The 27,388-nt window shown below is 53.3% G+C and overlaps 1 protein-coding gene across 1 annotated transcript; it reads right to left on the bottom strand.

Moving 5' to 3' along the window:
- Positions 1-484: 484 nt before the first annotated feature.
- SMAD6 (SMAD family member 6) lies at positions 485-27,388 on the bottom strand. Its single transcript, XM_065734090.1, has 4 exons — positions 26,531-27,388; positions 24,897-24,953; positions 23,795-23,872; positions 485-1,389 (listed from the first exon to the last, which is right to left on the bottom strand). Exons 1-4 carry the CDS (start codon positions 27,153-27,155, stop codon positions 848-850), a joined length of 1,302 nt encoding a protein of 433 aa, XP_065590162.1. The 5' UTR covers positions 27,156-27,388; the 3' UTR covers positions 485-847.

Here is a 27,388-nt window from a genome sequence, read left to right as displayed (position 1 = left end):
GTGTCTCCAATTGAGGATCCACCCAATGCTGAGTTCACCCAAACCACCGCTGGTTTCTCAACCACTGAACACGTCTGGCAGGTACTGGAGTCAGCGGGGTGATGCCTGTGCATACTGGTCCTAGTGGGCAGCCTTTAGGGCCACGGTCTGCTCTGCTCCTCACACCAGCACTGTAGCCCATCGGACTCACACAAACTATTTACCATGTCTCCATCACATTTTGTCTCATCCCAGCTACGGGAGTTTTCCCTCTGACCTTCCACTTGCTCCCTTCTCTTAAACCATCCTCATTTTTGTCATTTCCTTCCTCTTGGAGGCAACTGCAGCCTGCCAAAGACTGACGTACAGCTTTGTGAGGGCCTGGCTGAGATGGGAGACAGTGGTCACCCCTCTGGAAATCCCACCTGACTGCAGAGCGCATGAGCAAATGCTGCTCTGAGCATCAGTCAGGAAAAAAAAAAAAAAGACAATTAAAAAACCCCCCTATAATGCGAATACTTTATTATCAATGAGTGACTGGTATTAGCTTTCTGTCTGGGTATTAATAATATTTCAAAAAAAACCATACATCAAAATTAGGGCTTTTCTCTCCTATTTTTGCTGTATAATTTTTTTTTCTTTAAATCTGTATTGAAAGAATTATATAAGCCAAAGTGCATTTTCTGTTTTTTGTCCATATACACATTGCACCATACATAAATAATTACATTGTAAAAATGACTCCATAATTACAAGTATAATATATATTTTCATATAATATATAAAACTTTATATTAAATCTAGGTAGATGATATTTGGGATAGTCTGTGTCTTTCTTTTTTGATTTCCTTTCGTCAGAGGCTGACTGTTATCGATTGTTACTGAGCAAGATCTCCAGCCAACACGGGCAAGATGTGATGAACTGTCTCGAGTAACACGGCCCCCAGCCCTTGGCGAAGCTGATCCGCACGCTGTTGGGGTCGTAGGGCCCGTCCGCGTAATCCAGCTCGGCCGTGTGCTGCAAGAGGCAGGACTTCTCGTAGTCAAACACCTTGATCGAATAGCCCGGCATCACCTTGCGCACTATCAAAGTCCTACAGTTGGGGATGTCCAGTGTCGGGGAGTTGACGAAGATGGGATGCTCGCTGCGATTGTAAGCCCACACACCGTCCGGTTCCTTGCTGAGTAAAATCCCGTAACCGATTTTACTTCGAGTCCTTCTCACAGTCTCGCTCCTGTTTTCCAGGTTTAGCTGTCCGAGGCAGAAGCCGTTTCCTTGAGGTAGGTCATAAAATATACTGACAGACTGTTCGTACACTGTGTAGAGGCGGCCGACGCGCGTCCGGTGCTCCCAGTAGGCCACGTTGCACCAATGGCTCCTCTTCACGGCATCGGGCGACGTGCTGGCATCTGTGGGGAAAGAAGAGCAGAAGTCAGGTTTGCTGTGACCACCTCGGATTAAGGCAGGCATCGAGGGCAAACGCTCAGCAGCTCCCACACACCCGCTCTGCTCACGTGGGAACAGAACTTGAGTTCAACTCAAGGTTTGTTCTTCAACCCAAAGCTTATCATCAACTAACGTCTCCAACTCAAAGCTCGTCTCTAACGCAAAGCTTGTGTTTTAATCAACTGTGTCAAATGCCTCCAGGAAAGAAGGCACAAGCAAAGTCTGGTGATCCAGTGGCCCACCCTCCAGATCCCATGGAGCTCAGCCACCCCTGAACCTGGCAGGTCCCGAGCTCCTCCAGCATCCCATGCTTCCACTCTCATTTCCATAGGCCAACACTCATCGAGCTGAAGTGCTGGGGACATCCATGAAATACCGGGATGAACGACCTGGCAGTATCTCCTCTATGTAATATTCTTTGACTGTGATGCGGGTGTTCCCACGGGGAACATGAAACTCAAGAAGGCATTTCATGCCCCAGGGGAGCAGTTTCTCTGAACTATATATGTCCTCCTATAAAGCCATTGGAATTCCCTCCAGAACAAGAAATATCTTGTCTTTCTAGGAACTATATTCAAGGAAGATGGGAGGGACACAGCTTGACTGAAATTTGCTCTAAGCTCGCTGCACTATTTATGATGCCTCTAGAAAGAACACGGGAACCTCGGCCCTACAAGGGCCTGGAGAGGGCAAATGAACCTCTTGCTGGACATTAGCACCGCTCCTACTTCCAGTTAAAAGAAAACTGCTCTTGGATTTCAGCAAGGAGCTCTGCAATGAGCCAGCCCTGCATTAAGCTCCCTGACAATGTATCACGCGGCTGTGGCCTGCTGACCCCTCTGCATCCGTGCCATCAGCTCTGATTAACTCACACGTGGAGTGATGCCATTATTTTGCTTCAGAGACCCCATTGATGCACAGGATTTCAAGCACATCCCCGCAGCCCCACTTCTTTTCAGGCTCAAATTCCCCTGAGGGGAATGGGCTCTCCTCCCCATTAGCGATCTTTGAATTAAGCAGCTTTGTTAAGAGTTTAACTTGAGTTGTAACTGTGCAAATTTAAGGGGAGGGAGGTGAGGTAATTGGGCAAGTGAGGAGGCAGCAAAAACTGGTGGGATGCCCTTGGCCATGGGCAATGCTCACAGTCTCACACCAAGCCCTCCACGCAGTCCAAACCTCCTCCAAAATGCCAGATGACCTTCTTCCCCCCATCGCCTGTTCCAACCATTGTTAAAGCCCCATTTTAATATCTGTTTCCTCCAGAACTGAGGAAGAAATCCTGCAGCAATAACAGACTCCAGCCCTGCATTTATGTCCATCTGCCACACAGGAGAAAAAAAAACATCTCTGCCCCTTATTATTGGAGCTAATGTCCTGTGCCTTCTGAAGCCATGGGAGAATGTGTGCCCTGCAGCCACATCCAACAGAGATGACAATGGCCAGGGAAAATGGGGACCATGCTTCAAGTGGGCTCTACTTAGGGATACTGAGGTTCAATATCAAGATTCCTAGTGCCCACGTGATGCACTGAGAAGTGGTGACGAAAGGTTTTGGAGTCTCTGCAGCACTTCTACAGTGGTTGCAAAAACTACGTTTACCAAACTTAGGGCATTATCAAAAACCTGACCCCAACAGTCTTACTGACTTAAAACATTCCTGAAGCAAAACTGTCCTCAGCCACATCTCACAGCCCTCTGAAACGGAGAGCTTGGCATGGATGAAAACCAGTAACAACCACGCGGATGTCAAAGTGCTTTGCTCTTTACAAAGCAAGTAATCCCACATTTCAAGACATCAAATGATGGAGCTCATATCTGATGAGAACAGAAAGAGAGCAGGCAGGAAAGATGCAGAGCACCCGAATTTCACAGGCAGGTTCATCACAACACTCACAACCATCGCTCTGCTGGAACGCAAGATCGCTGTGATGCCCCCAGTGCCATTCCCAAACCCTTCACGAATGCCAAATGTTGCTGCTGTCCCATCCAAGTGTTGCTGGAGGGGACACAGAGGAGCGTGGAGCTTTTCATCTGGGGCCCAAAGGCTGGTAGCAATTACTGAGCTCTGCATCTGCTTAACCTCCCAGCTTCCATGGAGCCCCACATGCCCATCAGGTATGGAGGTTTTCTTTTCTTATCCCGCTTTTTAGAAACTCCCACTTTGTCTCCAAACTTCCTTTAAGAATGAGGTAACTTCAAAACTGAGGTTTCCCCACTGAATTAACGAGGGGAGCAGTTGGCAATGAACATTTGAACGGAATCACAGAATCACTGAGGCTGGAGAAGACCACTAAGAACACCGTGTCCAACCCAACCCCAGCACACCCACTCCACATGTCCCTCACTAGACCACGTCCCCAGGTGGTTCCCCTGGTGTTTTGTGAAGAGAAAAGCATCACCTACTGCAGTGCATCTACCTTTGGGTGTCCCCAAAGTGCCACATCTGCTCTCCAGGAATTGACAGACGTTTTGGTAAAGATGCCAACATACACTTGTGCACAAAAAAAAAAGGGGGAAGGTTTTTAATACCCTATATTTCAATGCATCTAAAATATGAGACGTCCTGTTAGCACACAAATCAAACAGTCTGGGAGGAAATAGCTCGGTCTCATTGGAGAAGCTCTGCCCAAGGACCGTCCCGGTGCCGGGCTGGGTTCCTCACCTCCTTTTATCTCCTGGTGCACTCAAACAAACCCTGGAAAGATGAACTCATCTTGCAGCCCTGACATAAAGCAAGCACTTTAGCAAGCCCCTCGTACAAGGGGGCCTGTGCTGTGTCTTATCCACTGCCAAGTATTAGTTTCGCCTCCAGCTATTAGCCACTACCACTCAGCAGACAGCAGGGGCGGCCGGCAGAAAAGCAAGCCCTCTGCCACTTAAATAAATATGCCATTTTTTTCTCCTCTTTTTCCACGCTGCCCTTTATGCACACACAAGAAAGCACGCTTTTTTTTCTTTTTTTTTCCCCTTTTCCTCTGGAACAGAGGCGTGCTTGTTGCCTCTCCTTTTGGAGAAAGAAAAATATTTGAGTCCCGCCGTGCCTCCCTCGATGGTACACGCTGCATTTTTAACAACTATCATCGCAGGCAGCTCCAACTCGCAGCCACATTTTGGCTGGCGTCAGGGCTATCTCCCCCATCAAAGCCACCTCCATCCATCCCACGTACACGCTCCAGCTCTGGCTCTTGTTTACTCACGGGCTCGTTCCTCCCAGTCACCATTTCCTCTGCTGCAGCACTGCCTTGCAGCAGGCACATCCAGAAGGAAATTCAAACAATCTGAGATTAAAAAAACAAGATAGGAAGCGAGACGGGGAATCAAAAGCAGGACTTGGTGGGGGAAACGGTCTCGGGCAAATGGGAGCCAGGTAGGAGAGTGCACACAGAAAGCAAACGCTGTGCTCGCTCCCCGCGGAGAGTGGAGGTGAAGAAAGTAAGTGGAGGTTTGGGGTGTTCATCATGGGACAGCACACGATGCTGCTCAGAGAGTTCGGAGCAGTTTAAGAGAGAGAACAAGAGGGATGTTTTGGTTTTTTTTCCACAGCACAACGCTGTGCAGCTCTGCCTGCTGCTTGATGGTGCACTTAGGGCTGGATGGGAACCGTGGGCCATGCGGAGCCACCCTGCTGCATCAGCCCTTGCTAAGAAAACCTGGTGACAACGGGGCCCCAGTGATATATTGCTGCAAATAAGGAAAGAGGGGTGAGAAAGGACGTGGTGCACGAGCTGCCCCAAGCACCACCCCCAGCAGCTGCCATGCTATTCTGTTCACTTGCTGCAGTGCTTTGAGGAACACTCTAATTTCTGCCCAGATCACATAGGTTGGTTTTCCAAACGCAGCCCACCAAGAGCAGCAGCCTCCCCCCTGCTGCCATCCTGCTCACGGCTTGTTCCAGGTACACTGGCAAGTCAAAGAGAGGAACACATGCAAAGAAAACTCTCTGCCAACTCCAAACACGACGGGGACTCCATGCATGCCTGGGCACCTGGAGGAGCCCCAGCTGGCTGCTGAGGGGACAAGTGGGACACTCCCATGTGTCACCAGGACTCAGCTCGTGTCCCACGTCCCACCTCTCTGCAGCACTCCTGAACCACTCACTCCTGCAGCCCCAGAGCTCAAGTGCACCCGATGCTCAGTGGCCAAACTCCTGCCACCATTTTATCCCACCTTAAGCCCTATTAGCTACAAATTCAGCCTTTTTTTGCTGCAGCCCAGGAACGTGTTTGTAGCCCAGCACATGGCAGCAGGATGGCTCGCCGTGAACCAGGTCCAGATAAAAAGCCTGGCACGAGGAACACACACATTTCCCAAAAAGCTTTTAACAGTTCACCGGGGAGCCATCAGCACAAAGCCCTGATTAATGCCCTTAGAAACAAGCTCCTGGGGTAAGGAAGAGGTTAAAACTTTCCACAGCATAAATGGAATTTTTATGGCCCTGCAAAAAAAAAAAAAAAAAAAAATTAATTGTCAATGTGCCCCTGCAAAGCTCACAACCATTTTCGCTAAGCCAATATACTTAAAATACCTCAGCCTTACAAGTTTCAGCTGGAATGTGTCACCCAGCCCCCTGCGAGCCCAGGGCTGCAGCCAGCAGTGCAGCAGGATGCCCGTGCTGGGACAGGCAAACTGTCCCCTGTCCATCCATCCCTCACTGGGATCACTGGGATGGGATTCTGAAGATGGTTTCCCAGCTTTTCTGGCCAGCAGCACTCCAACGTTAACTCTACCATATGTATTTAAGGCAATGTCCAAAGTCCATCTGCAGACAGATGGAAGCGGCCATCCCATGGTGGCCCAGTGACATCTGCGGTGGGGAGGCAGCGGGTCTGCTGCCAGCAGAAGTCCACGTGAGGACAAGGGCAGCTCTGTCCATCTCTGGAGGAGTCAAGAAGCTGAAGAACAATGAGCCTGCATCAGGAGAAGGCAGCTGGGGGGCAGCAGGAGGTTGGACAGTTGTCAGCTTCTTCCTGCACCTTCTCCTTTATGTCCAGAAATCAGCAAAAGGTGCTTGAATATCCCAGCTCCAATCCAGACCAACTCGCTCCCTGGAAAGGTGTCCAGCCAACAGCCACAGCCACTCACAGGCACAGCACACTACACCTTCTCTGTGATGAAAACCACCAAGCTGTATGCCAGGCTGCTTGTCTGCTGGGCTGGCACAGACATCTAACTCCAGCCTCGCTCATGCCTATAATAAAGTAAGAGTGTGATCTCCTACTGTGATTAAGTTGGTGCCACCACCATCGTGGCCAAAAGGGACCCAACTCCTCCATCCCCAGAGGAGGTCCCAGTGATTTCCTCCTCCTCCAGCCCTTACCTTGGACCAGAGCTTTGGTGCCCCCCAACCTCTTTCATGAGCCGATTTAATTCGTTAACCCAGAAGATGATTAACTCAGAAGAACACTTGTGCTGGGTTAATTAATTAAATTAGTTCAAAAAATAGGGTCTGGCGGGCAATGGAGCCAGTGGATGAGGCGTGTGGAGAGGGCTGGAGGGAAGGGGGGACATTTCCATGGCAGCCCAGGAAACAAAAACAACACAGGACAGGAGCCAACGCCAAGGATGGGGATGAAAACTATTTTCTCTGCATAAAAGAAACCACTCTGTAAAATCATCAGCTCATGCTAATTTCTTATATCCTTCAAAGAAAAAGCACATGCCATGTTTAGTTCTGCCCTGGGATTTGTGAGCACCATCAGTTATGTTCAAGCTAAATCCAAATGGTTTCTTTCTGATCTACTTTCCCTGTGCATTAAATACACGCTCCAGACAGTGTTTTAAGGTATTTTAGGAGTTTTTTGTCTTTGTTTTCCAGTTCCCCTGCACAGTATCAAAAAAAAAAAAAACACCTTTGTAAGTACCACTGGTATTTTTTTTCGCTGATGCTTTTATGCATCACTTTGTAGGGGAACATTTTGGGAGGTATCAGTAGCGTAACCTCGGCTCCTGGGCTGTGCACGCGGCCGTGCTGTGCCTGGCACGCAGGAGTCAGCACCACAATGTAAATACCTCTTCAAAAGCAGCCCCAAAACGTAATCACCTGCAGTTGCTGCCAATTATGAAAGCACCAGACCTGTCATCAGCTGAAATTTGGCTGAGATTCCCCCTCTTTTGGAAGCCAGCCTTGGGTACGCCGGAGTCCTGTGAATCTCAGGGTTAGGGGCTGCTCGGACCAATCTGCTGTACCAGCACAAAATGCACTCAAACGAGGGCAAAAGCCTCACTCCCTCAGGGCCTGCTGTAGGGAAGGGGTCTGAGAGGCTGTGACAAAATGGGGAAAAGAAAACCCTTTTTATTTTTTCACTCTTAGGTCGAGCACTTGCAAGTTTTCATCTTCTCCAAACGAGTGTGGATGCAAAATCCGGCAGATCCTGAGCCCCGATGAGCCCTGCTCACTTTCAAACCCATTTCTGTTGCTGGCTTTGGGGATTGGCAATGTCAGAGCAGCTCCTGATGCTCTCACAGATCCCCAGCGATGCTCCTGGGGAGGAAAATCATCTGCTCCATGGCCAGAGCTGGAAACTGCTGCAACGCGGAGCATCCCGCAGAACAGAGATTCTGGAAAAGGGCGTTCATGAATAATAATAGTTTTTGCTTGTGGAGCAGTTTCACTCGAGAGCTTCAAAGCACTTTAAAAGCAAAAACTAATTACTAGGTTCCTCTGAAGAGAAATGGGAATCACTCTCTGCCGTGCCCCTCAGGCAGAGCCCGCAGCTCCACGACCGGCTCCGAGCGCTGCCCGCTTCCCAGCAGCAGCAGAGCAGGGGCTTCCCACCCATAACAGCTGCAGCACCGGATCACGGAGCTGCTCTGGGAAGTTGGATGCTGATGTGGTGAGAGCACCGGGGCGGACGAGGGCCTCTGAGGATGCTCCAACCTTCCCATGCCCTGCACTCACTGTAATTCCTCACGCAGCAGCAGGACTGTGTGAGATGCTGCGTGCGTAACCCTCTGCCGTTACCCACTGGAGATTGGAGCTCAATGACCTTTAAGGTCCCTTCCAACCTAAGCTGTCACAACTTAAGAAAACCAGTGATGTTTTTACGGAAGCCATTTTTTTGGATAATCCTTCTGATGGATGGATGCCTATACCTGGGCACCCTGCGTAAGCCACACCAGGTGAAATCCATCTCCCACCACCACCGGCCTCATATTCCAGCTCAACTCCTTCCCCCCCCCAAAAAAAATCTGCTCTTTCCAGGAGGTCAAAGCCCAATGTCTCCCCCAGCTTGGTCCTCCTGGTCCCCCAGAATGCCAACAAGCTCAGCCCTGTGGGCCAAAGCTCTTGCATGGGACACGGCAAACAAAACCAGCTGCCAATGCAAGAGCTTTGCAGCACTTTTCTGCTTCTCCTAACCAGAACGAGTGGGGATACTTCCCAGTGAGAACTAAAGCAAAACCAAGGCAAACACCTCTGCTGGCTTTATTTTAAGAGCCTGCCAACTGTGCTGCAGGGTGAGCGCAGCCCCCGTCCGCTCCACCTCTATCACTGTGACGCCTGCAAACAAACAGAGGGGATATGGAAATAAAACAACACCCAAACCAAGGCCACCCTGATTTGGCCAAAGCGAGGTCACTGTGCAGCCCCGAGCGGCGTCCCCGGGGTGCTGGGCACTGCAGATGTCTGTCGGTTGGGTGCCAGCCCCACAGCATGGATCAAGGACTGTGAAAGCTGCAGGAAACTATCACCAACCTCGGAAACAAGCTGGGGAGGCTCCCTGAGGGTGACGAGTAGGAGCCCAAGTGTTTTCCTCCCAACGGGCTGGGAAAGAGATGCTGGGAGCAGTGTTTGGCCCTGCACAGCCCCCAGATCCCAACCTGGGAGCGCTGGGAGAACAAAAAACTTATGTTTTCCCCCCAAAACCTGATGCTGCAAGTCCCACATCCCAGCCCACCCTCCGCCCCCAAAAGGGCTCTGATTTTCACTTCCCTGCAGCCCTCCTAATTCCCCCCAGCAGACTCTGTATAGGTTGTTAGGTTTCCTTTTTTTCCAGTGCCCTTACATATATGGGAACCAGGCAGGGGCTGAGAGTGGAATGGAAATTCAGGCTTTGTTCTCACTGGCCGAAGCCCAAGATCCTTTCCCAGATAAAGCTCCCAGCCTCGCCGGCTCAGCCAGCCTCGCCAGACCGGGCCTCCTCTCCTCTCACTGAGCTTTTGCTGCAGAATTAAAAGGATCTGAGGTGCCCACATTTTGCAAGGAAACAAGCCCAGCTGTGTGCGAGCTGAAGGGGTAAAACCTGATGGGAAGGTGCTGGGGTTGTTACCTGGTGGAGATAAAACTCAAAGTGAGGGTGATGGGGACGGCTCCTGCCCTCCCTCACCCACACACCGGCACAGGGAGGGACGTGCAGAGGGCTGCGTGCGTGTGCCTGCCCCCACACAGCCAGATTTTCCGATAGCTGCTTCACGGATTGATGTGTAAACATTTTCTGGGGCTATTCCAGCCCTTCCCTGCAGCTAGCGGCTCGCTCCACCAACACGCTCGTGGCCAGCATCCATAGGCTCTTGCTCCCACTTCAAGCAAAGACTAAACAATGACTCAAGCATCTCGGGGTCTGAGCTCTGTGCTGGTCCCTCATCCCAGCAGCGGGGATGCTGCCGGGGCTGCTCCTGCCTCCTGTTTCAAGAAACCCACAGGTCTGGCAGCACAGCGAGAGCCTCTCTGAGTCCCCAAAGGCATCTCCCAGTGACATCCCTTCCCTCACTGAGGGTTTGCTCAGGGCGAGCGGAGGTGACTCACACTCATTACCCTCCCTGGCCACGCAGGACTTGTTTTCATTAAGGAAAACCACAGTTTCTTTAAAAAAAAAGAGAGAGAAAAAGAAAAAAACCAAAATACACACAAGCCAGTGGGATGCATCCTGTCCTGCCTCACGAATCCCAGGCAGCCCTACACTCCTGCTTGCCTGTGGATGGGCAAAGACGGCCGGGAGATGCTGTGGTGGGAGAGGTGCACTGCTTTCAGCACCACCATCAGTGAGATCCCCATTTCATGGGGAAAAAATGGAAGAAGAGCAGCTCAGGCTCTTGGTAAATCAAAAACAGGGAGACTACTAGGGCATGGGAGCGCTTCGTTATGGTTAATGAGCTCAAGAATGCACGCCCCACACTCAGCCGAGTGCTAATGGAGGAATGCAGAATACTTCTCCCTTCTCCCCTCCGGGGAAATCGAGCTATAAAGTGAGGCTTTTTGGGGAAATACATTAAAAACACAGCCTGTCAACCACTGCAAAGAGACTCATTGCTCTTTCTGTTCCCCTGGAGCTCATCTATACAAAATACACACTCGGATGGAAAGAAACCCCCGCTCAAAACCACCTGAAGAGTAACCTGAGTGTAAAATCAGACTCAGATTTTTTGCAGAAATGCATTCACGGAGCAGCAGATTTTCAACCCTTGATGCTTTCCTACTTTGGATCGCTTTGCTCTTTATTGCAACACTTCAGACTGTTTGTGACGGGGAGGAGCGACGCGGGAAGCCTCAGCCTCAACCCTCAGCCTCCGCGTGGCACAAACAGACCACGCTATCGACGCTAAAAACTGTGTCGTGTTGCTGTGCTCCAATCCTTAAACTGTTAAAAATAGGAAAGAAACTGCACAGTTCACATATTTTATAAAGCTGGGTTAAATCAACATCTGCAAAAAATATCCCCGTTAAACGAAATAGCAGGATTTCATTAAGTAAATTGCAAGTTGGCAAAAATTCTGAAAGAAAGGGAAAAAGCCACAGCCAGCCCCATAATTTAAACCTTATTTTAACTGTGACTGCATGACTGCAAGAGGCTGCATTTCCAAAGGGAAAAAAAAAACAAAATAAAGCCTAAAAGCAAAGCCTCTACTGCCCACCTCAGCCATCCCGTTGGGGCTGGAGCCCGTCCCACGCTGGGTACCGGTGGCTCAGGATGCTGGGAGCGGGCAGGGAGCACGCAGGGCATCGCCTGCCCTCCCAGCCACTTTTCCCAACCTGCCAAGTGCCTTTCCTGCCCAGGGTGACTCACTTGGGATAGGCTGTGCTCTTCCCACAGCTCTGGCCAAAAAAAAATCCCCTGTGAGAGGGAACCCTGCGGGGACCAGGGACATCTTGGGGAGCACTGTCCCCCAGGGCCACCTTGCCCAAGGTGACCCCAGCACAGCACCAATCTAAGAGCTGACTCCAAATCGACATGGAGAAATTAAGATGTCCCACCCAAAAGCTCCTGCATCCAAGGAAGTAACCCGGACACAGCACTGCAACTGGCAAAATCTGGCATCCAGCACAAGCCAAACCCCTTCGCCTTGGAAACAACAGCTCACGGGAAACAACAGCCTCGAAACAAAGCCTAAGGACAACAGGCCCGATAGGCAGACTTGGAGCAGAGGAGGAGAGCTTTCACAGAAGGCACAATTCTTTTCTTGCGACGTTTTGGCCCCGCTGTTTTTTCTGGCACGGTGAAGCTGGAGTTATTTTGAAGGGCTGTTTGCTGCACGCGGAGCAGCGAGCTGATTTCCTTTCGGATCTAAACATCCGCTCGCTGTGCAAGCAGGAGGAAAAGAAATGAACCACGCATCTCGGGAAGTGCTGCCGGGGAGCACCCGCAAGGGGCTGCCAGCACCAGGGCTGGGATGAAAAGGGCTGTGCTGCACGCCTGCAAAATGCAATGTGATGGCAAAAGGATGGGGGAAGTCAAGAGGCAAGGCAGGCAGAGAGCGCGGTGCTGCAGAGCTTGCCCTGGGGCACGGTCCAGCTCGATCCGGCCCTGCTCTGCCTGGGGTGGCCCAGCAGAGTGTGGCATGGATGCCACAACACAGGGAGGACAGAAAGGTATGAGAGAGCTTCCAAAGGAGGGCAACAAAGACAGGGAAGGATCTGGAGGGCAAGGCGTGTGAGGAACAGCTGAGGAGCTTTGGTTTGCTCAGCCTTGAGAAGAGGATGCGAGGGGACATCTCATGGCAGCCTACACCATCATGGCCCTGCAGCCTCCCCATGGCAGCCTGCAGCCACAAGGGCTCTAAGTCCCATACAAAGCCCTGCTGCTGGAGGTGCAGTTCCTCACCTGGGCTGCCCTCATCCCCCAACCCGGGCACAGAACCCCTCTGGAATGCCCACTCCTCATCTACCACCTCCTCCCTGCCCTGGCCAGGGCCAGCCCACCACCATGCTTCTTCATTTCCTGACTTTGGAGGATGCAAGCCAGGCCATTAACATTATTTATAGGTTCCTGTGCATGAATTTCCATTTGTTTGTCTGCTTAAAAACAGTGAGGTGAAAAAAAAAAAATTCCTGGAGGTCAGACAATTAGGAAAAAAAACAAAAAACCACCACTGTGGTCTGATGGGCCCAAAGGAGCAGCAGCTCCTTCGGAGACATAACAGAATTTCCTTAAATGCTTGGTCTGTAAATATTTAAGCTACTTTATAAATTTTTTACAGTGTACTTAGGAAGCGTAAATCTCAGCAGCAGAGCACGACAGGCCGTCAGCATGGCACATGCTGGGATGTTTTAGGGACACAAATGGGGGACATCTCCCACACTAACACCCGACCCTGGGCTGGGAGGGCACGACCACGACGCTGCTTGGGATGAAGGCACCATGGAGCTCAGGGTCTTTCCAGCACCAAAAAGAGGAGGAAATAACTACCTTCACCTTCAAATGGAGCGTGCCTATCCACTGCAACTTCTTCACAGTGCAGCGACGGAGCACTGGAGCTGCACACAGATGAGGTGGAATCTCCTTCTCTGGAGACATTCAAGACCCACTTGGATGCCCTACCTGTGCAACCTGGGCTGGGAGCTGCTTTGGCAGGGGGGCTGGACTTGATGATTTCTGGAGGTCTCTTCCAACTCCCACAGTTCTGTGATAACCCCCAAACAAAACCATTTGCAGTTGCTGCATAGCATCCCACACCGTGGACAGAAGCACTGAGATTCCTCCCTTTGAAACACAACGCTGGATTTTATGTTGCATGGACAAAAATGGTGTAAATCCAAACCAGCCTGCTGTGCACCCTCCTGAAGAACGAAGCGCTTTCCTCTCTCCCTGGTTGGCAGCTTCGACCCAAAGCCACATTTCTGCCTGCACAGCACCCAAGATGCCTCCTCACAGGTGAGCATTCACTTGTGATGGAAAAAAAACATCACGCCGAGTGACGCATCCGTGCTCAGGGTGGTTCCCATACACACTATGCAGAGCAGTTTTATGAGGTTTGCTTGGACACGGCGGTTTCTACCTCAGATTCTCCCAATAAATGCAGATCCTCCCAACTAACCCGGGGAGCAACACACGCAGCAGTTCTCCACTGTAATTTAGGTGTGTTTGAGGCAACGACAACAAATGGAAACGGGGAACTGGAAGTTTCTTCGCTTTGCAAAGCACAGCTTTGTGTTGCAGATGACAAAGTGCAAAGAAAGCCCAGGAAAAAAAGAAAAAAAAAACTTGGATGGAAGTTCAAACACTGATGGTTTAAAGATGAAAGCGTGCTCTTCGATTCAATGTTTAAATAAAGTTTTCTCCTACTAAATCATTTAAACGTTTTTGCATTCCTCGCGTTTCTGGAAGCACTGTTTGCTTTCATTTCTCACCACACCCCAGTGCCCTCAGTGAGGCAAACTGCTCCCCACAGCTCCCCAGGACAGCAGGGAGTTCATCACCGTATGGGAACTGTTGAATCATGGCCTCAACCACTGATGATCAGAGGTGAGCACTGAGTCAACCATGGGAGCAAAGGTGAAGGTAATTCACCTGTGTGACCAGAAGGGGTGGAGTCTGAGTCCACCTCTCCTAGACCCCATGTAAGGGCTGACCATCACTGGGAAAGGATCTCTCCTATCAGAGTTCTCAAAGATAGAAAGCAAGTGGGCAAGAGCAACCCCACATGCTGTCGGCAGCCATTCTGCCCGTTTTTGTTTGTAAATCCATCATTAAGATGAAAAAGGAAACCACCACATAATAATCATCATCAAAAATCCCAAACCAAAAGGGCTGTTTGTCTTCATGAGCCCTGCTCAGTGCCAAGGGTCCCCAGGTGGCTCTGCCCTCACTGTGCTGAGCTGATCGCTGGAGTGGCCCCATACAATACTCCCTATTTATCCTGGCATCACTCATTTCAAAGGCCCTAAAACCCAACTCAAGCCCATCCCCACTTCTGTGTATCTGCAGTTATTGACACTGCTCACAACCAATTTGCTAAACCAAACGAGCACACGTTATGTAACACAGCTGGGAAAACCATCAGGAGCAGGAGAAGCTGGACATCTGCTTGAGGGGGTCAAGGCTGCAATGGAAATCAGACCAAGAAAAAGACAGTGTGAAACTCAACTTTGATAACAACCAACGTTATTTCTGCCCACGAGACAGTGCTCCCAATTGCTGTTAAACAACGGTCCTGGTCCAGCACTGACTGAAGGTGCTGAGAACTTGGCCTCTCATTGCAGCAGGGCTGAGCCAGCCTGGAACATTTTCCTCCTTTAAAAACAGGCTCTTTTTTTCTTTCCTGTGCATGCCCCATGAGCACCCAGAGCCCTACATGAGGACAATGGGATGCCCCAATGATTGTCTCAAGCTACAGTCTGCATGACCCAGGTGTGCAAAATTCCTGGAGGCCACGGGAAGAGGAAGCTGAGGGCACGATGTGGTGATGCAGGCTGGTTCTGCTTCCACTACAAAATGGTCTTTACCACAAACAGCATAAAACCCACCAGCTCCTAACTCAAACAGCACGGAACTTACTCAATAGCAAACAGAGGGGGGTCAGGAGGGAATGGATTCAGGACCAAATTCATCTGGAGTACCACATCAAAGGTGCTGCAGCTGACTGAAACAAGCCCAGCAGTGATGGAAGGGCTGCAGCCAGGGGCTGTGGGGCAGCAGGATGCTGCAAGAGCAGGGCTGAAGGATGGGAGGGGTTGAAGCACTTGCTGAGCACCCCCAACCACAAGCACCTCACAGACTTGTTCATCTCCATGAGGAATGCCCAGTTTCACATGCAAGTCCTGCCTGGCATAATTAAAAGCTGGGTAGGCACGAATATACATCTCCATGCACCTGCCTGCATGAAGGCTGTAGCATCCCCCCCGTGCCCAGGGCAGGCTGAGCAGCCCCAGGCACCAGCAGCACTCTGCATCACCCCACTGCAGACACTGCTCTCCAGAAGGCGCCCAGCTGCCTCGTACCAAACCCAAGCTCAGCTCTCCCTCCCCGTGGGTCTCCACGAAGGCAGCAGGCTGTGCTTCCAGGCACTGAGCAGTCTCTGAAGCAAAGCCCTTCAGACAGACCCATACCCATACTTCTTTCACCAACAGATTCAGTGCAGCAAAAGCAGAACTGATTCGCCACGACCCGAAATGTTAAAAGCCTCAACCAGCAACTCCATTCCAACACAGCTGACCTCAATCCGGCTCTGAAGGCCCACACTGATGACTGCAGGTGGAAGAGGGTCTTCTCCACAGGTGGCTGCCACCAGCTGCAGATGACCAAGGTCTCGCGTTTTTCCTCTCAGAGCACTCTTACTCCAAATCCCAGCGATCCGTGAGTGGCATTTTTGTTTTTCTCTTCTTTAAAAAAAACAAACCCCACTTTTGCTGACATTTCCCTTTCATTAAAATAGCTCAACAATGGGGGGAAAAGCAACTCACGATGCGCATAGGATCTTTACCTTACTTCGTACTCACAGAGGAATTTCCTTCAGCTCCTCCGGAGTGGAAGTTTCCACCGATCCCCAGCTCACATCACACGCGATGTGCAGCTCAGCAGGAGCTCTCTTTTTGCACAGTAAGGCTGCACGCCTTTGGGGCTGGGTGGAAGGATCAGGGACATGCTCCCAGGCAGCTGTCAATGGGCTGTGCCTTGCTGATGGGCAGCGAGGGGATGATGTTGGATATCAGCTTCCAACAACGTTGTGCAAGCCTCCAAATAAAGCCCAGAGCAAGTGAAATTCTAGCATGGATTCCTGCGTTGGGAAGCTCTTGCTGTACTTGAAGATGGGTTGAAAGGTAAAAGGATTTGTGCCGGTGCCTGGTTCTACAGCAAGCCACCATCTGCTCACCACTAAGCAACCCTGGGCTTCCATGTCCCCCAGTGGATGCAGCATCACTGGTCCAGAATCATGAACATTTGGGTTGGAAAGGACCTTCAAGGCCACCCAGTTCCAACCCCTACCACGGGCAAGGACAGTTGCCACCACACAAGGTTGCCCAGAGCCCCATCCAATCTGGCCTTGGGACACTTCCAAGTGCCTCTGGACACTTCTCTGGGCAGACTCTTCCAACATCTAACTGCTCCAACCTCTTTGGTTGGAGTAACCATCCTCAGATCAGTTTCCTGCACCAACATTCCTGCAACAGCCCTCCATGGGCACAGGCAGCCAAAGCAGCTCTGCCTGCCATGAAGCTGGGGAAGCAGACAGAACACGTGGCTACAGCACACACACATCCTCACCTGCACTGCAGGAACCTATGGGATGGAGGAAAACCCCCCAGCCACATCCTACATCCATCCCTAGAGCTGCCACCCTTGCCCAGCTCTAGGCCCCAACCATAAAATGAACTCCACAAGAGCATTATTTATTTGTGTTAAGTCACGACTGTTTCCAGCAGCAGGAGGGTGGAAGGATGCAGCATGTTGGACCCTGCTCGCCGGCACCACGCCAGGCTCAGGAACGGCTGGCAGCCAGCAGAGCAGCCAACCCGTTCCTATTGAAATGAGCTTGTTCCTGCTCATTTTTACTGCCTTCCCAGTTGATTCATAACGTTTTTGTTGTTGTTTGGTTGTCAACTTCTTTGTTTTTTTGCGGGAATGTAATCTCAAAGTGCACTCTCCTGAGATAAATGGTGGGGAACACACCCAGGGCTCCCCACCAATAGCTGCTCCCTGCACTGCAGCACAGTGCAAGGACGGATCCCCATGGATTCAGCTTTAACAAGAACCTTTTGGACAAGTCAGAACAACACGAACCAACCCAGCAGGGCCACAGCACCTGTACTGGGGACTGGGAGCACCCAAGAGGAGGATGCCATGGGCACTAGCCCATGGGGTACAGCCACTGATGCCTGGGTGATATTTCAAAGCACACTCACACTTTTGAGTGAGCAGCAAGCAGAGATCTTTCCTTACCCATTTGTTTCCATTCTGTGAACTTTGAGACTCTACAGCAACACACAGCAGTGCGTGCAAGGCAAAGCACTGTGCAAACCCCCACGTCCCTTTGTGCAGAGTTAAGCCATGGTTTCCACTGACCTTCCACTGAGAAGCATCTCATTTCCACACACGGGGCAGACACAGCCATCATGGGAACGAGGACACAACGGCACTGGTTCACGCAGCACAGCCCGGGGTGCTCACAGCCCCTGGGGCAGTGTTTGCTTCCCCTGAAAACCACTAAATGCATTTTGTTGTTCACTAAATTAGACCAACAGCAAATTGCACCACTACGTGTGAAAGAGTAAAGCAGTTTGAAAACAACAACAACAAAAAAACCCAACTTCTGTAGGAAAAAAAAAAGTCTTTAACATTCTCTGGCTCCCTGAATGGAAAAATCTCAGCAAACGAGACCTTAATAAATGGAAAGAGCTGAAAAACAGCCTTTCTGCTGGCACATTTTGCTCCTTCTAATGGAATATAGAGATAAAAGTGATGCTGCAGTGTCTGGGACCTTTCTGCAGTGAGGAACACTTCCCAGCCAACACCACAGCTCTGTGCGTGAGGGAGCGACGAGGTTCCCAACGGGACTGCCACAATGGGATGCAGGCACTGCAGTACTGGGGATGCTCTGCAGTGGGATGCCTCCAGCTCCTCCTCCAGCCCCAGCTAACAGGAGCTATGTGAGTGCTCAGGGCAAGGACCAGCTCCGAAGACGCAGCCCTAACGCAGCCCTACCAAACCCAAGCGACAACAGAAATACCTTCTGTAAGATTCAGAAGTTTCTACTGAGTCTCTTCTTGTCTTTTTGGGGATGTGACTTGTTGGCAGGCTTTGGCCACGGGCTTTTACAGGCTGCAGGCATCCCAGCAAGTGCTCAGGAAGTGCTGCAGCCAGGCTTCTCCCATGGATTTGTGCTATGAGAGAATTTGGGTCTGGTAACCTCAGGGACAGCTCCCACCTCCAGCTCAGCAAGGACCAGCAGCGTCTTTGGGCTCTGCAGTACAGCTGCACTGATGCTGCTGGGCTTTCTAAAGCTGGGAGGGGCCGAGCAGACAGCAGCAGCCACACAGCACTGTGCAGCCTGGCTGGGAGCAGGAAGGGACCAGTTTCTGAGCACACCAACAAGCAGCATTCCAGCAAGGCAGGTCTACCCCATCAGCTCTGAACGACAGGTGATGTTTTACCCAATGTCCTCCCCCATTCTTTTCCTTCCCCCCCCCTCACCAGGTGCCCCGAGCCCCCGGCTTGGCTGTGAGCATCCTCCAGAGGCACAGAGCAGGGAGGACAGGAGCAGCCTTTGATGCACACACAGCCCATGGACTTCAATCGCTTCGCTCAACCCCGCGGATTTAATAAGTTATTTCCGTGGAAAACCTTCGCAACTCGCTTATGAATCAAGCCTATAAACACCTCCTGCTCATCAAAGTGCCACGCAAAGAAAAATAATAATAACAAAAAATAAAAAAAAACCCCTATGACTGTAACTGTGAATGCCTGCCTCTCTCTGCAGGTCCCCATATGCAGCCAAAATTCCCCTTCAAAACATTCGCCGCTTTCAAAGGTCATAAATACAGTGTGTCCAGGACCCAGCGAGCCCCTGCAGGAGCAGAGTTCAAACAAAGCCGGACCATCAGATACACGCTGCCCAGAGACACAACCCGAGCTACATCAAAGGCACTTTTACTACCTAGAAAGCCATACGCCGCTCCTAATAGGCAGCAGGAATGTGGTGTTTTGGCTACAAAGATTAAACTAATTTACTTTTAAGTAACTCACTCACTTCCTGATGTTTCTTTTTTTTTTTTGTGAAGCGCGATGCTAAGGTGCTCGGAGAAGCGAAGGCAGCGACTGCGCTGTGATTCAAGGCCAAACATCACAACCACTCACAAACCACAGACAAAAACACGTTTTATCGGGTGCTGTGCTTGCTCCAAGCTCTTGCATGTCGGAATGGCCCCGCCAGCAGCTTGCAAACAGCCCGGTCCAGGCAAGGGCAGATGGAGAGATGAGAACGTCCCTCCTTTGCAAATGATGGTGTGAAATGCAAAATCCAATGCAAGGATCCCAGCAAAACGCTGCTCCAGTGCGTGTGCTGTCACCCTGCAGACTGCTCCCTGCTCCCTTGGGTTCACCTCGCAGCATCCCAGCAGGGTTGGGGTGGTGAAGGATGTCTCTGCTCCTGCAGCACCCCAGCTGCATTCACTCCACAGCATCCCATTAGCTGCACTGCGAGCATTGCTCTTCACGTCCTGAGGAGTTGCACGCATGCACACCTGCAGTGCAGCCACAGTCTCTGCATTATGCACAAGGCCCAAGCCAGGTGAGACCGCCCTTCTTCCACCTGTGGTGCAGCAGATGGGCTCCAGCTGTTCCCTTGTTCTGTCCTTCTGGAATACTCACGTCTCCAACCGTCCGTGCTTTTTCCAAGTGCTGTGCTGGAAGGTTGAAGCAGGAATGGCAGCAGAGGAAGGATGCTGCTCCATGGGAAGCAAGGCAATAGGCAGATTCCAGCTCTGCAATCCACTGCATTTACCTGGAGTGTCACTAGTGCATCGCTCCCAGACCTTCAGTCACTGCCCATAACATTTTGGGAGGCCAGAGCGTTGTCACGCTGCACGCCCCAAGAACAATCATTTCCCACTGAGCAAACTGACCTTTCCTCGCACTCAAATCCCTCTTCCCACCTCCAGCCAAAGCCCAGCACTTCATCAGCCTCCACAAAACTCATTCCCCCACCTGCATCCCCAACCTAGCTCAGCTCTCAGTTAATTTGGGGATCAAAGCCCTCGCACTGCAAAGTCACAACCTGCAGGACGTCACCCACACAGGTGCCGCATGCCTTAAAAACCCCTCTAGAGCTCCACAGCAATTGCTGGAATTGCACCCTTGGTGCAGGATGCAGGGGGCACGGGGCCAGGCTCTGTAGGGAACAGACTCAGCACTCACCCAATGGGTCAACCACAGCCTCCAAGGGTGCAAGTGGGAAACCCCAAAGTCTTCATCCCCACAGTGGATGGAGGGAGCACACCCATCATCCCTGCATTACGGGAAGCCCGATCAGCTGCGGGACCATCCATCCTCACATCCCCTCCCCGGGAAGGGCATCTCCCTGAGCTCCCCACAGTCCCAACTCACGGGGGTGCTACGCAGGGAAAGATGCTGCGTCGCACCCGAGCATCCGCAGCAGCGCGCGGAGAAACCTCCCCAGAGCTCCTCTCCAAAGCACATTGGAAAATAGATGCGCTTTATTTCCCGTTGGCAAACTCGAAGTATGGAGGAAAAATGTTTAATATAAAAACATCTGACAAAGCACCTCCAGGATGTATTTTTTTGCATCAAAGAAGTAGCTCTTGGCAACGCGCGCGCTGCTCCGACGAGGAAAGCTCTGCGCCAAACCCTGATTGTTACAGACTGCTCCGCGGCAGACACGCCAGCGAGCCTCCAGTTAAATAGGGAAGAAAAAGGAAACCAAAAGCACTGCTGGCCCAAACAAACATCTGTCTGCGATTACATGCGCCCGGCTCTGCCTCGAGGAGGATGGGGGCAGGAGGAGCCCAGCGCCAGGTCCCCACCGGTGCCCCCCAGCAGAAGTCACCATGGGAAAAACATCACCTCTCCTCCGAGTGGTAATGGCACAGTCCCTCCCCCAGCCTGGAAAGGGCAATGTTTGCCCAGTTTCCACACACATCCGCCTTACATATTTATAGCCTTTTTTTTTTTTTCTTTCCCCTCCTTTCCTATTCCTAACACAGAGGATCTTCATAAATTTCCTTGTTAGCATAAATCCTCGCAGCCTGTTATTTCTGGGGGGGGGAGAGGAAGAGAGACATTCACTTTCTCCATTCAGTGGGTTTGAAAATATGCTTCCTTGAGCTCATCCTACACACTGCTGGAAGCAGGAAAACCCCAGTGTCCCCTCCATGGCCACCTCAGGGGCATGGGGACGGCCCCATGTCCCACTGCCATCCACAAAGCTCTCCAGCTCCCCAAGCCTTGGGCACGAGAGATGTCAGTGAGCTCTTACCCATTAAAGTCCTGGCTCTTCTCCTCTCTCCCATGCCACCCACACCCCACTTCACCCTACAGATGCTACCAGCCTGCCCCACAGGGCTGAAACTCCTCCTCAAAGGGCTGAACGAGATGACTCCAAACCATCCTGCAGTGCCACTCTCCCCATTTCCCTTCAGAACACTAGTGCCCCAACGTGTCTGTCTGCTCCCACAGCTTCCAGAGGAGGACCCAGCCCTGCACCATGGCCAACTCAGCACGCTGTCCTCGCAAGGGGACCGCATCCCACTGCACTGCCATCGCTGCCTGCATCAGAACTCACCACCACCATGAATGACACTACAGGATGCCAACGCCTCAGCATCTTTACCAACATACAGGGCTTAGCCCACCAGGAAGGCAGAGCCACGCTGCTCACTGGGGGATCTTCTATGGTCTTCAATAGCATCATTTGGGGCTGTGGTATCCCCAAGTGTGACACCAGCAGTGCCCTGCTGTCCCCAGAGCCTGCCCACTGACAGCACCCAGACCCCAAGAACCCTCTCCATAAACCAGTGCTCCTCCTGCAGTCTGTCCCATGAGAACAGCCAGATCGGTCCTAATGTGTCCCCAGGCATGGGCTGGAACCACTCTGGTGTGACACCACCACCCTCAAGGCTGGGAAACAGGATCCACCTCCGAGTGCCTGCAGCACCAGCACCGCATGGGAGACCTCAAAGCTGAGGACTACAGCACACCTGGGGACAGTGCCTGTCCTCAGAACCACCTGGTCCCATCCCAGCACAGCCTGGCAGCTCACTGATGGCTTCTCCAGGTATTAAGAGCAGCATTATTGTGCTGGGAAGGTCTACTTCAAAGAGAGCAACCTTTAATTCCTACACACATCACAGAGATGAGCTTTTTTCACCCTAACACTTCCTGCCTCGGAGAGTTCATCAAGTAAACGAGTGAAAGAATGGGGCTCTTTGTTATCCAAAATTGAACTCTGTGGTTTTTGTAGGAAAAGCCTTTTTGATGATCAAAGCTGGAGCAATAAATAGCAGCGGCCTCGCGCTAGGTCCAAAATTCACTTATTTTTGGAACCAGAGTTCAAACGCACTTTCAGATCCCTCAGCGCACACCGAGAACTGCATGCCCACGCTGCACACTGACACCGTAACAGCCCCAAAGGAGAACCAACACAGAACCACAGCACCGTGCCCACACCTGAGAGCTCCATTCCCTCCGGCGTTGACACACATGGGTTAACTCCAGCGCAGCTCTTATCCTCTTTCAGCAATCAGAGCACTGGGGACAAATAAATCAGGCAGCCCCAGACTCTTATTAAAAGTTGCACCATTTGGAACTACACCGGGGGAGAGCAGGGATCTGGTTTCATAAGGTCCCAGTCACATGTTATCATTGCATTGTTCAAGTCGAGTTAAAGTCTCTCCTCTCTCCCCGAAACCCACCAGATGTCCCATAAAGAGCTCCGTGCGATGGCAGCTAAACCATGACATCCTCAGGAACTTCTGCTTTTAGAACTCGGCTGCTGTCATTAATGGCTCTGATCAGGTTACAACAAAAGCCACAGGCTGTGCCGAGCACGCAACCAACACACACACACTGCGATGGGGGCCCTTATGGGGAGAAACCCCCCCACGGGAAACACGCCGTGACGCAGGGACGTGCCACACCACGCTGCTCCGGTGCTCCCCACAGCAACGTGGTGGTGCCATCTGCTTCAGCACCCCCACAGACATCAGCATCATGACCCCAGCTCTGCCCCACACCAAACCCCTGGCACGGGGATGGGGGCTGACCCCACAGTGGGTCCCTCCTGGCTGCCCACTGTGTGCAGCAGCACAAGCATTCCCCCAGGTGCCACCAGATACCAGTGACAGCCACGGCCCAAGACTGCTGCAGGAGGGCAAAGCCAGCTCTGGGTGCCACAGTGCAAGACCCAACCCAGCAAGGCTCTGCCCAACCTGACGTGGAGCTGCTGCAGGTAGCACAACACCAACTGCATGGAATTGTGGTATTCTCATGGTCAGAAAGACCACAGCAACCATCACAGCCAACCATAACAGGACAACCAGAGCAGTGCCATCTGCTGCTGCCACCACACCAGCGACCACGTGCAGATGTCTGCAACACGAGCACCATCCCAGCGTGAGGGCCCCAAACATCTGAGCACCCACCACTCCTTTCTCCCCCCATTCACCCCGAGGACGCAACACCCGCTGCCCCCGAGCACTGCCAACCTGAGAACTCCCCAGGCGTGACGTTGGGAGAGTTTGTCGCCTCCGTTTCAGTGTAAGACAACGTGGAATCCGAGAGATCTGCAAAGAGACAAACCCAAAGGGGCCCTTTTAGTCCTCCTGTGCTCGAGAGCCCCCACAGCCCCACGCCACGCACAGCAACGCCCCAACTGCCCCAGCCACAGACAGAGCTGCAGTCGGGCTGATCCAACAAGTAGGAACTTGGTGCTTACTGGATAAGGTTACATTAAGCCTCTAAACAATTCATAGTTACTATACTTAATTATCACCATTAAAATTCTTGAAGCTGTTTATTCTTGCTTCCTTCCTTCCTTCCTCTTTGCTGAAGCAAAGGAAACTTTGTTTTAACAAGTTAAGAGTCTTTGTTATTCTCTCTTGCTTACACCCCTCTAATTAAGTGCTCAACTGTTTGCTCAAAGATTAACCATTATTTTCCCAGCCCCGCAGCCCACGGAGCCGAGTGCCACTGCCCCCCATCCCTCCCAAGCAATTCCAGCTGGGATTTAACTCAGGAGAGGGGGAGCAGGGATGGATGAGAGTTCTTTGGGCTTATCTCTCCCCCCTTTTTTCCCTTCTTACCCTCCCCAACCCAACCAACATCCTCTGCACCCTCCTGAACTCCCGCATCCCCAGCACACCCAGGCGCGGGGCCCAGCCCTGCATCCTGACCACAAACCCCGGTCCCTTTGCTCCTGATTTACAGCAGGAGGAGGCGGCTGCCGAGCACACAGCGCCAGGCAGCAGCAGGGCTGCACGCACCCCCGCACCCAAGCTGCTTTCGCTGTTACTTTGCATCCTCTGCAAACTCATCTGGGGGTAAGCAAATCGCACCCCCCCCTTCCCCCCCGCGCAGCAGGAAGGGCAGCAGACCCCGCGCTGCACCACCACCTCTCATTACGCCTTCATTAAAAATAGCTCCGCGTGTTACTTCGGAAAACGTGCGTGCGTCGGCACGGCAATTTGCTGTGATAAACGGCGTTCATTAATTTCACAAAGCTCGTCAGCTGACGCCCGCCGAGGAACAAGGAGCAGCCCCAGCACGCGGGGCCGTCCCCTGCGCGGCCGGAAGGAGCGCAGCACTCACCCAGTGGCTTTTGCTCGTCGTTAGGAGACAGCCGGGAGTAGGGAGGCGGCGGAGACTCTGGGAAAACAGAGCTGAGCGTCAGCGCGAGTGAAGCCCTACGAGCCCCGAGGGGCCGCGTCCCACCCCATCGCACCGCACTCCGCTTTCGGTGCGGCTCCCAACCCCGACCCCACCGCGTAACCCCGCACAGCCCTCGGGGCTACGGCCCTAACGACGACCTCAGCATCCCCCTGCGCTGCGCTGCAGCCACCTACTGCCCCCCGAAAACACCACGCTGCTGCCGGGCCGTGCAGCGAGAACCCTGCGGGCTGCAGCACGGTGCTCCGCTCGTCGGGGCTCAGCAGCCCCAACCCCCCCCCAAAATAAGAGAAGCGGATGCTGCTGCTGCACCACGCTTCAGGAAAGCGGCCCGGAGACTCCGGCTGAAAGAGAGCACAGAAGTTTCTTTCTAGCAAAGGATGCAAAGGGAGGAACAATTCCGCGTTGCAAAAGATAGAAATAAATCTCGCGGCCAAAAGGGGACGCGGAGGAGGGTCCTCCGGGGGTCTCAACATGAGGGGGTGAAACAAAAAAAAGAGAAGTTGATTAAAAAAACCGGAGCCCCACGCGGGGCCGAGCGGCGGCCCCACGGCCCCGGGGCGCTGCGGCTTTAAGGCGCGGCGGGGACCGCCCGGGCGCGATAAGCGGAGCCAGGCGGGAGCCAGGCTGGCGCCGGCGGCGGGAGGGCGGCGGGGGACGGCCCCGCGTGGCGGGGGAACCCGGGGGAAAGGGGGGGGGAAGGGGAAAAAGGGAAAAAAAGAAGAAATATGATTAAAATGAAAGAACAAAACAAAGGAAAGGAGCTCCCCCTCCCCCCCCCCACCGCTCCTGGAAGGGAAAGCAGCGCTGGGATCCCCGCTCGCGTAGTGCGCTCCCTGACCGCGGGACCCTGCGAGCTCCGAGCATCGCCCCGAAGCATGGAGACTCCGCTTCCTCTGCCCCCGAGCTTGGGGACCCCCTCCTCCTTTCTCCCAGCGCCGAACAGGAGGGACTGCACCTCCAACAACATCAAACGCGGGGTCTCCCTCAGGGAGGTGCCCCGGCCCCAAACGTGGAGGGGTCTGTCCTACATGCCCCCAAACCGGGGGACCTTATCTCCTCAAGGCCCACACGAGGCATCCTCTCCCTACGTCCCCATATGGGGAGAATGCCCCTCCCCACGCTCCCAAACGGAGGAGCTTCATCTCCCCTACCCCAAACATGGGGGATGCCCATCTCCCCCGAGTCCCCAGAATAACACCCAGTTAAAGCAACACCCAGTTAAGGCCCCCGATCCCAAACTCGGGGACCTCTTCTGCAGGCCTCCAGACTGGGGTCTCTCCAGTTGGAGACTGAAAGAAACGAAGCCCCCCTCCCTCCCCCAGTCCCAGATGGGGCCCATCCCCTCCTCATGTGCACAAAACCCAAACAGGAGGGCCTCACCTCCCCGGGCCCCACACCTCCCCCAGTCCCAAACAGAGGCTATGGAGCCCCACGTCCCCCAGCGGGGTGGGGGAGGGGAAAATCCATCTCCTACAGTCCTAAGCGGGGCATCCTCTCCCAACGCCCGAACACGGCCGGCGATCCATCCTCCCCTCCCCCCCCCAACCGCTCACCTGGCCCACAGAGCCGGCTGAAGTGGTACGGATTGCAGCACACGGTGGGGCCGTCGGCCGCCCCGAAGCTCTGACACTCGCACAGGGCCTTCAGCTCGGCGGGGTGCTGCAGGTCGGGCCAGCGGAACAGCTTCCCCAGCAGCAGGTGCGGGGGGGCCGCCTGGCCGCCCCCCAGGCGCAGCTCCCCGCGGGCCACCAGCACGCAGCCGCCCGGAGTGCCGCCGCGGGACTCCACCGCCTGCAGCAAACTGTGCAGGGAGCGCTCCTTCAGCCGCTTCAGCAGCGCGTAGGTGACGGCCTTCAGCTCCCGCTCCAGCAGCACCAACCGCGACCGCGCTTCGCCTCCGCCCGGCCCGGGGGGAGAGGCACCGCCGGGAGGAGGAGGAGGAGGAGGAGGAGGAGGAGGGAGCTCGGGGCCGGGCCGCTCCGCGAACAGGCAGCAGCGCACCGGGCGGCCCTCGCCCTCCTGCGCCCGGCGCGGCTGTGCCATGCGCTGTCCCTCGGCCGTCACCGCCGTCGCGTTTCGCTCCGAGCTTTGGCCGTTCCCATCTCCTCCGTCCCTCTCCGGGATAACGCGGCTCCTCCAAAGCCGCCGCACCAGCCCTGAGCGTTTGGACCTGAACATACGATACGAGGGCGGCCCGGGGCTCGCTCCGCTCCGCGCCTCTATCTCCTCATCGCCCGTCCGCCGCCTCCGCCCCCGGAGCCGCCGCCCCCGGAGCCGCCCGCAGCGCCCGGCCCGCGGCGGGGCCGCACCATGGGGGAAGGCGGCGGCGGAGGGGATGGGGAGCGCCCAGCGGGGAGGGCATAGGCGGGGGGCATAGGGGGGGGGGCTCAGGGAGCCATGGGGACGGGGGA

This window comes from Cyrtonyx montezumae, unplaced genomic scaffold (genome assembly GCF_038088225.1).
Source record: "Cyrtonyx montezumae isolate F1298 unplaced genomic scaffold, pur_monq_1.0 scaffold_17, whole genome shotgun sequence".
Taxonomy (NCBI): domain Eukaryota; kingdom Metazoa; phylum Chordata; class Aves; order Galliformes; family Odontophoridae; genus Cyrtonyx; species Cyrtonyx montezumae.
The sequence above is the reverse complement of the archived record's forward strand: the minus strand, read 5'-3'. Positions and strand labels throughout refer to the sequence as shown.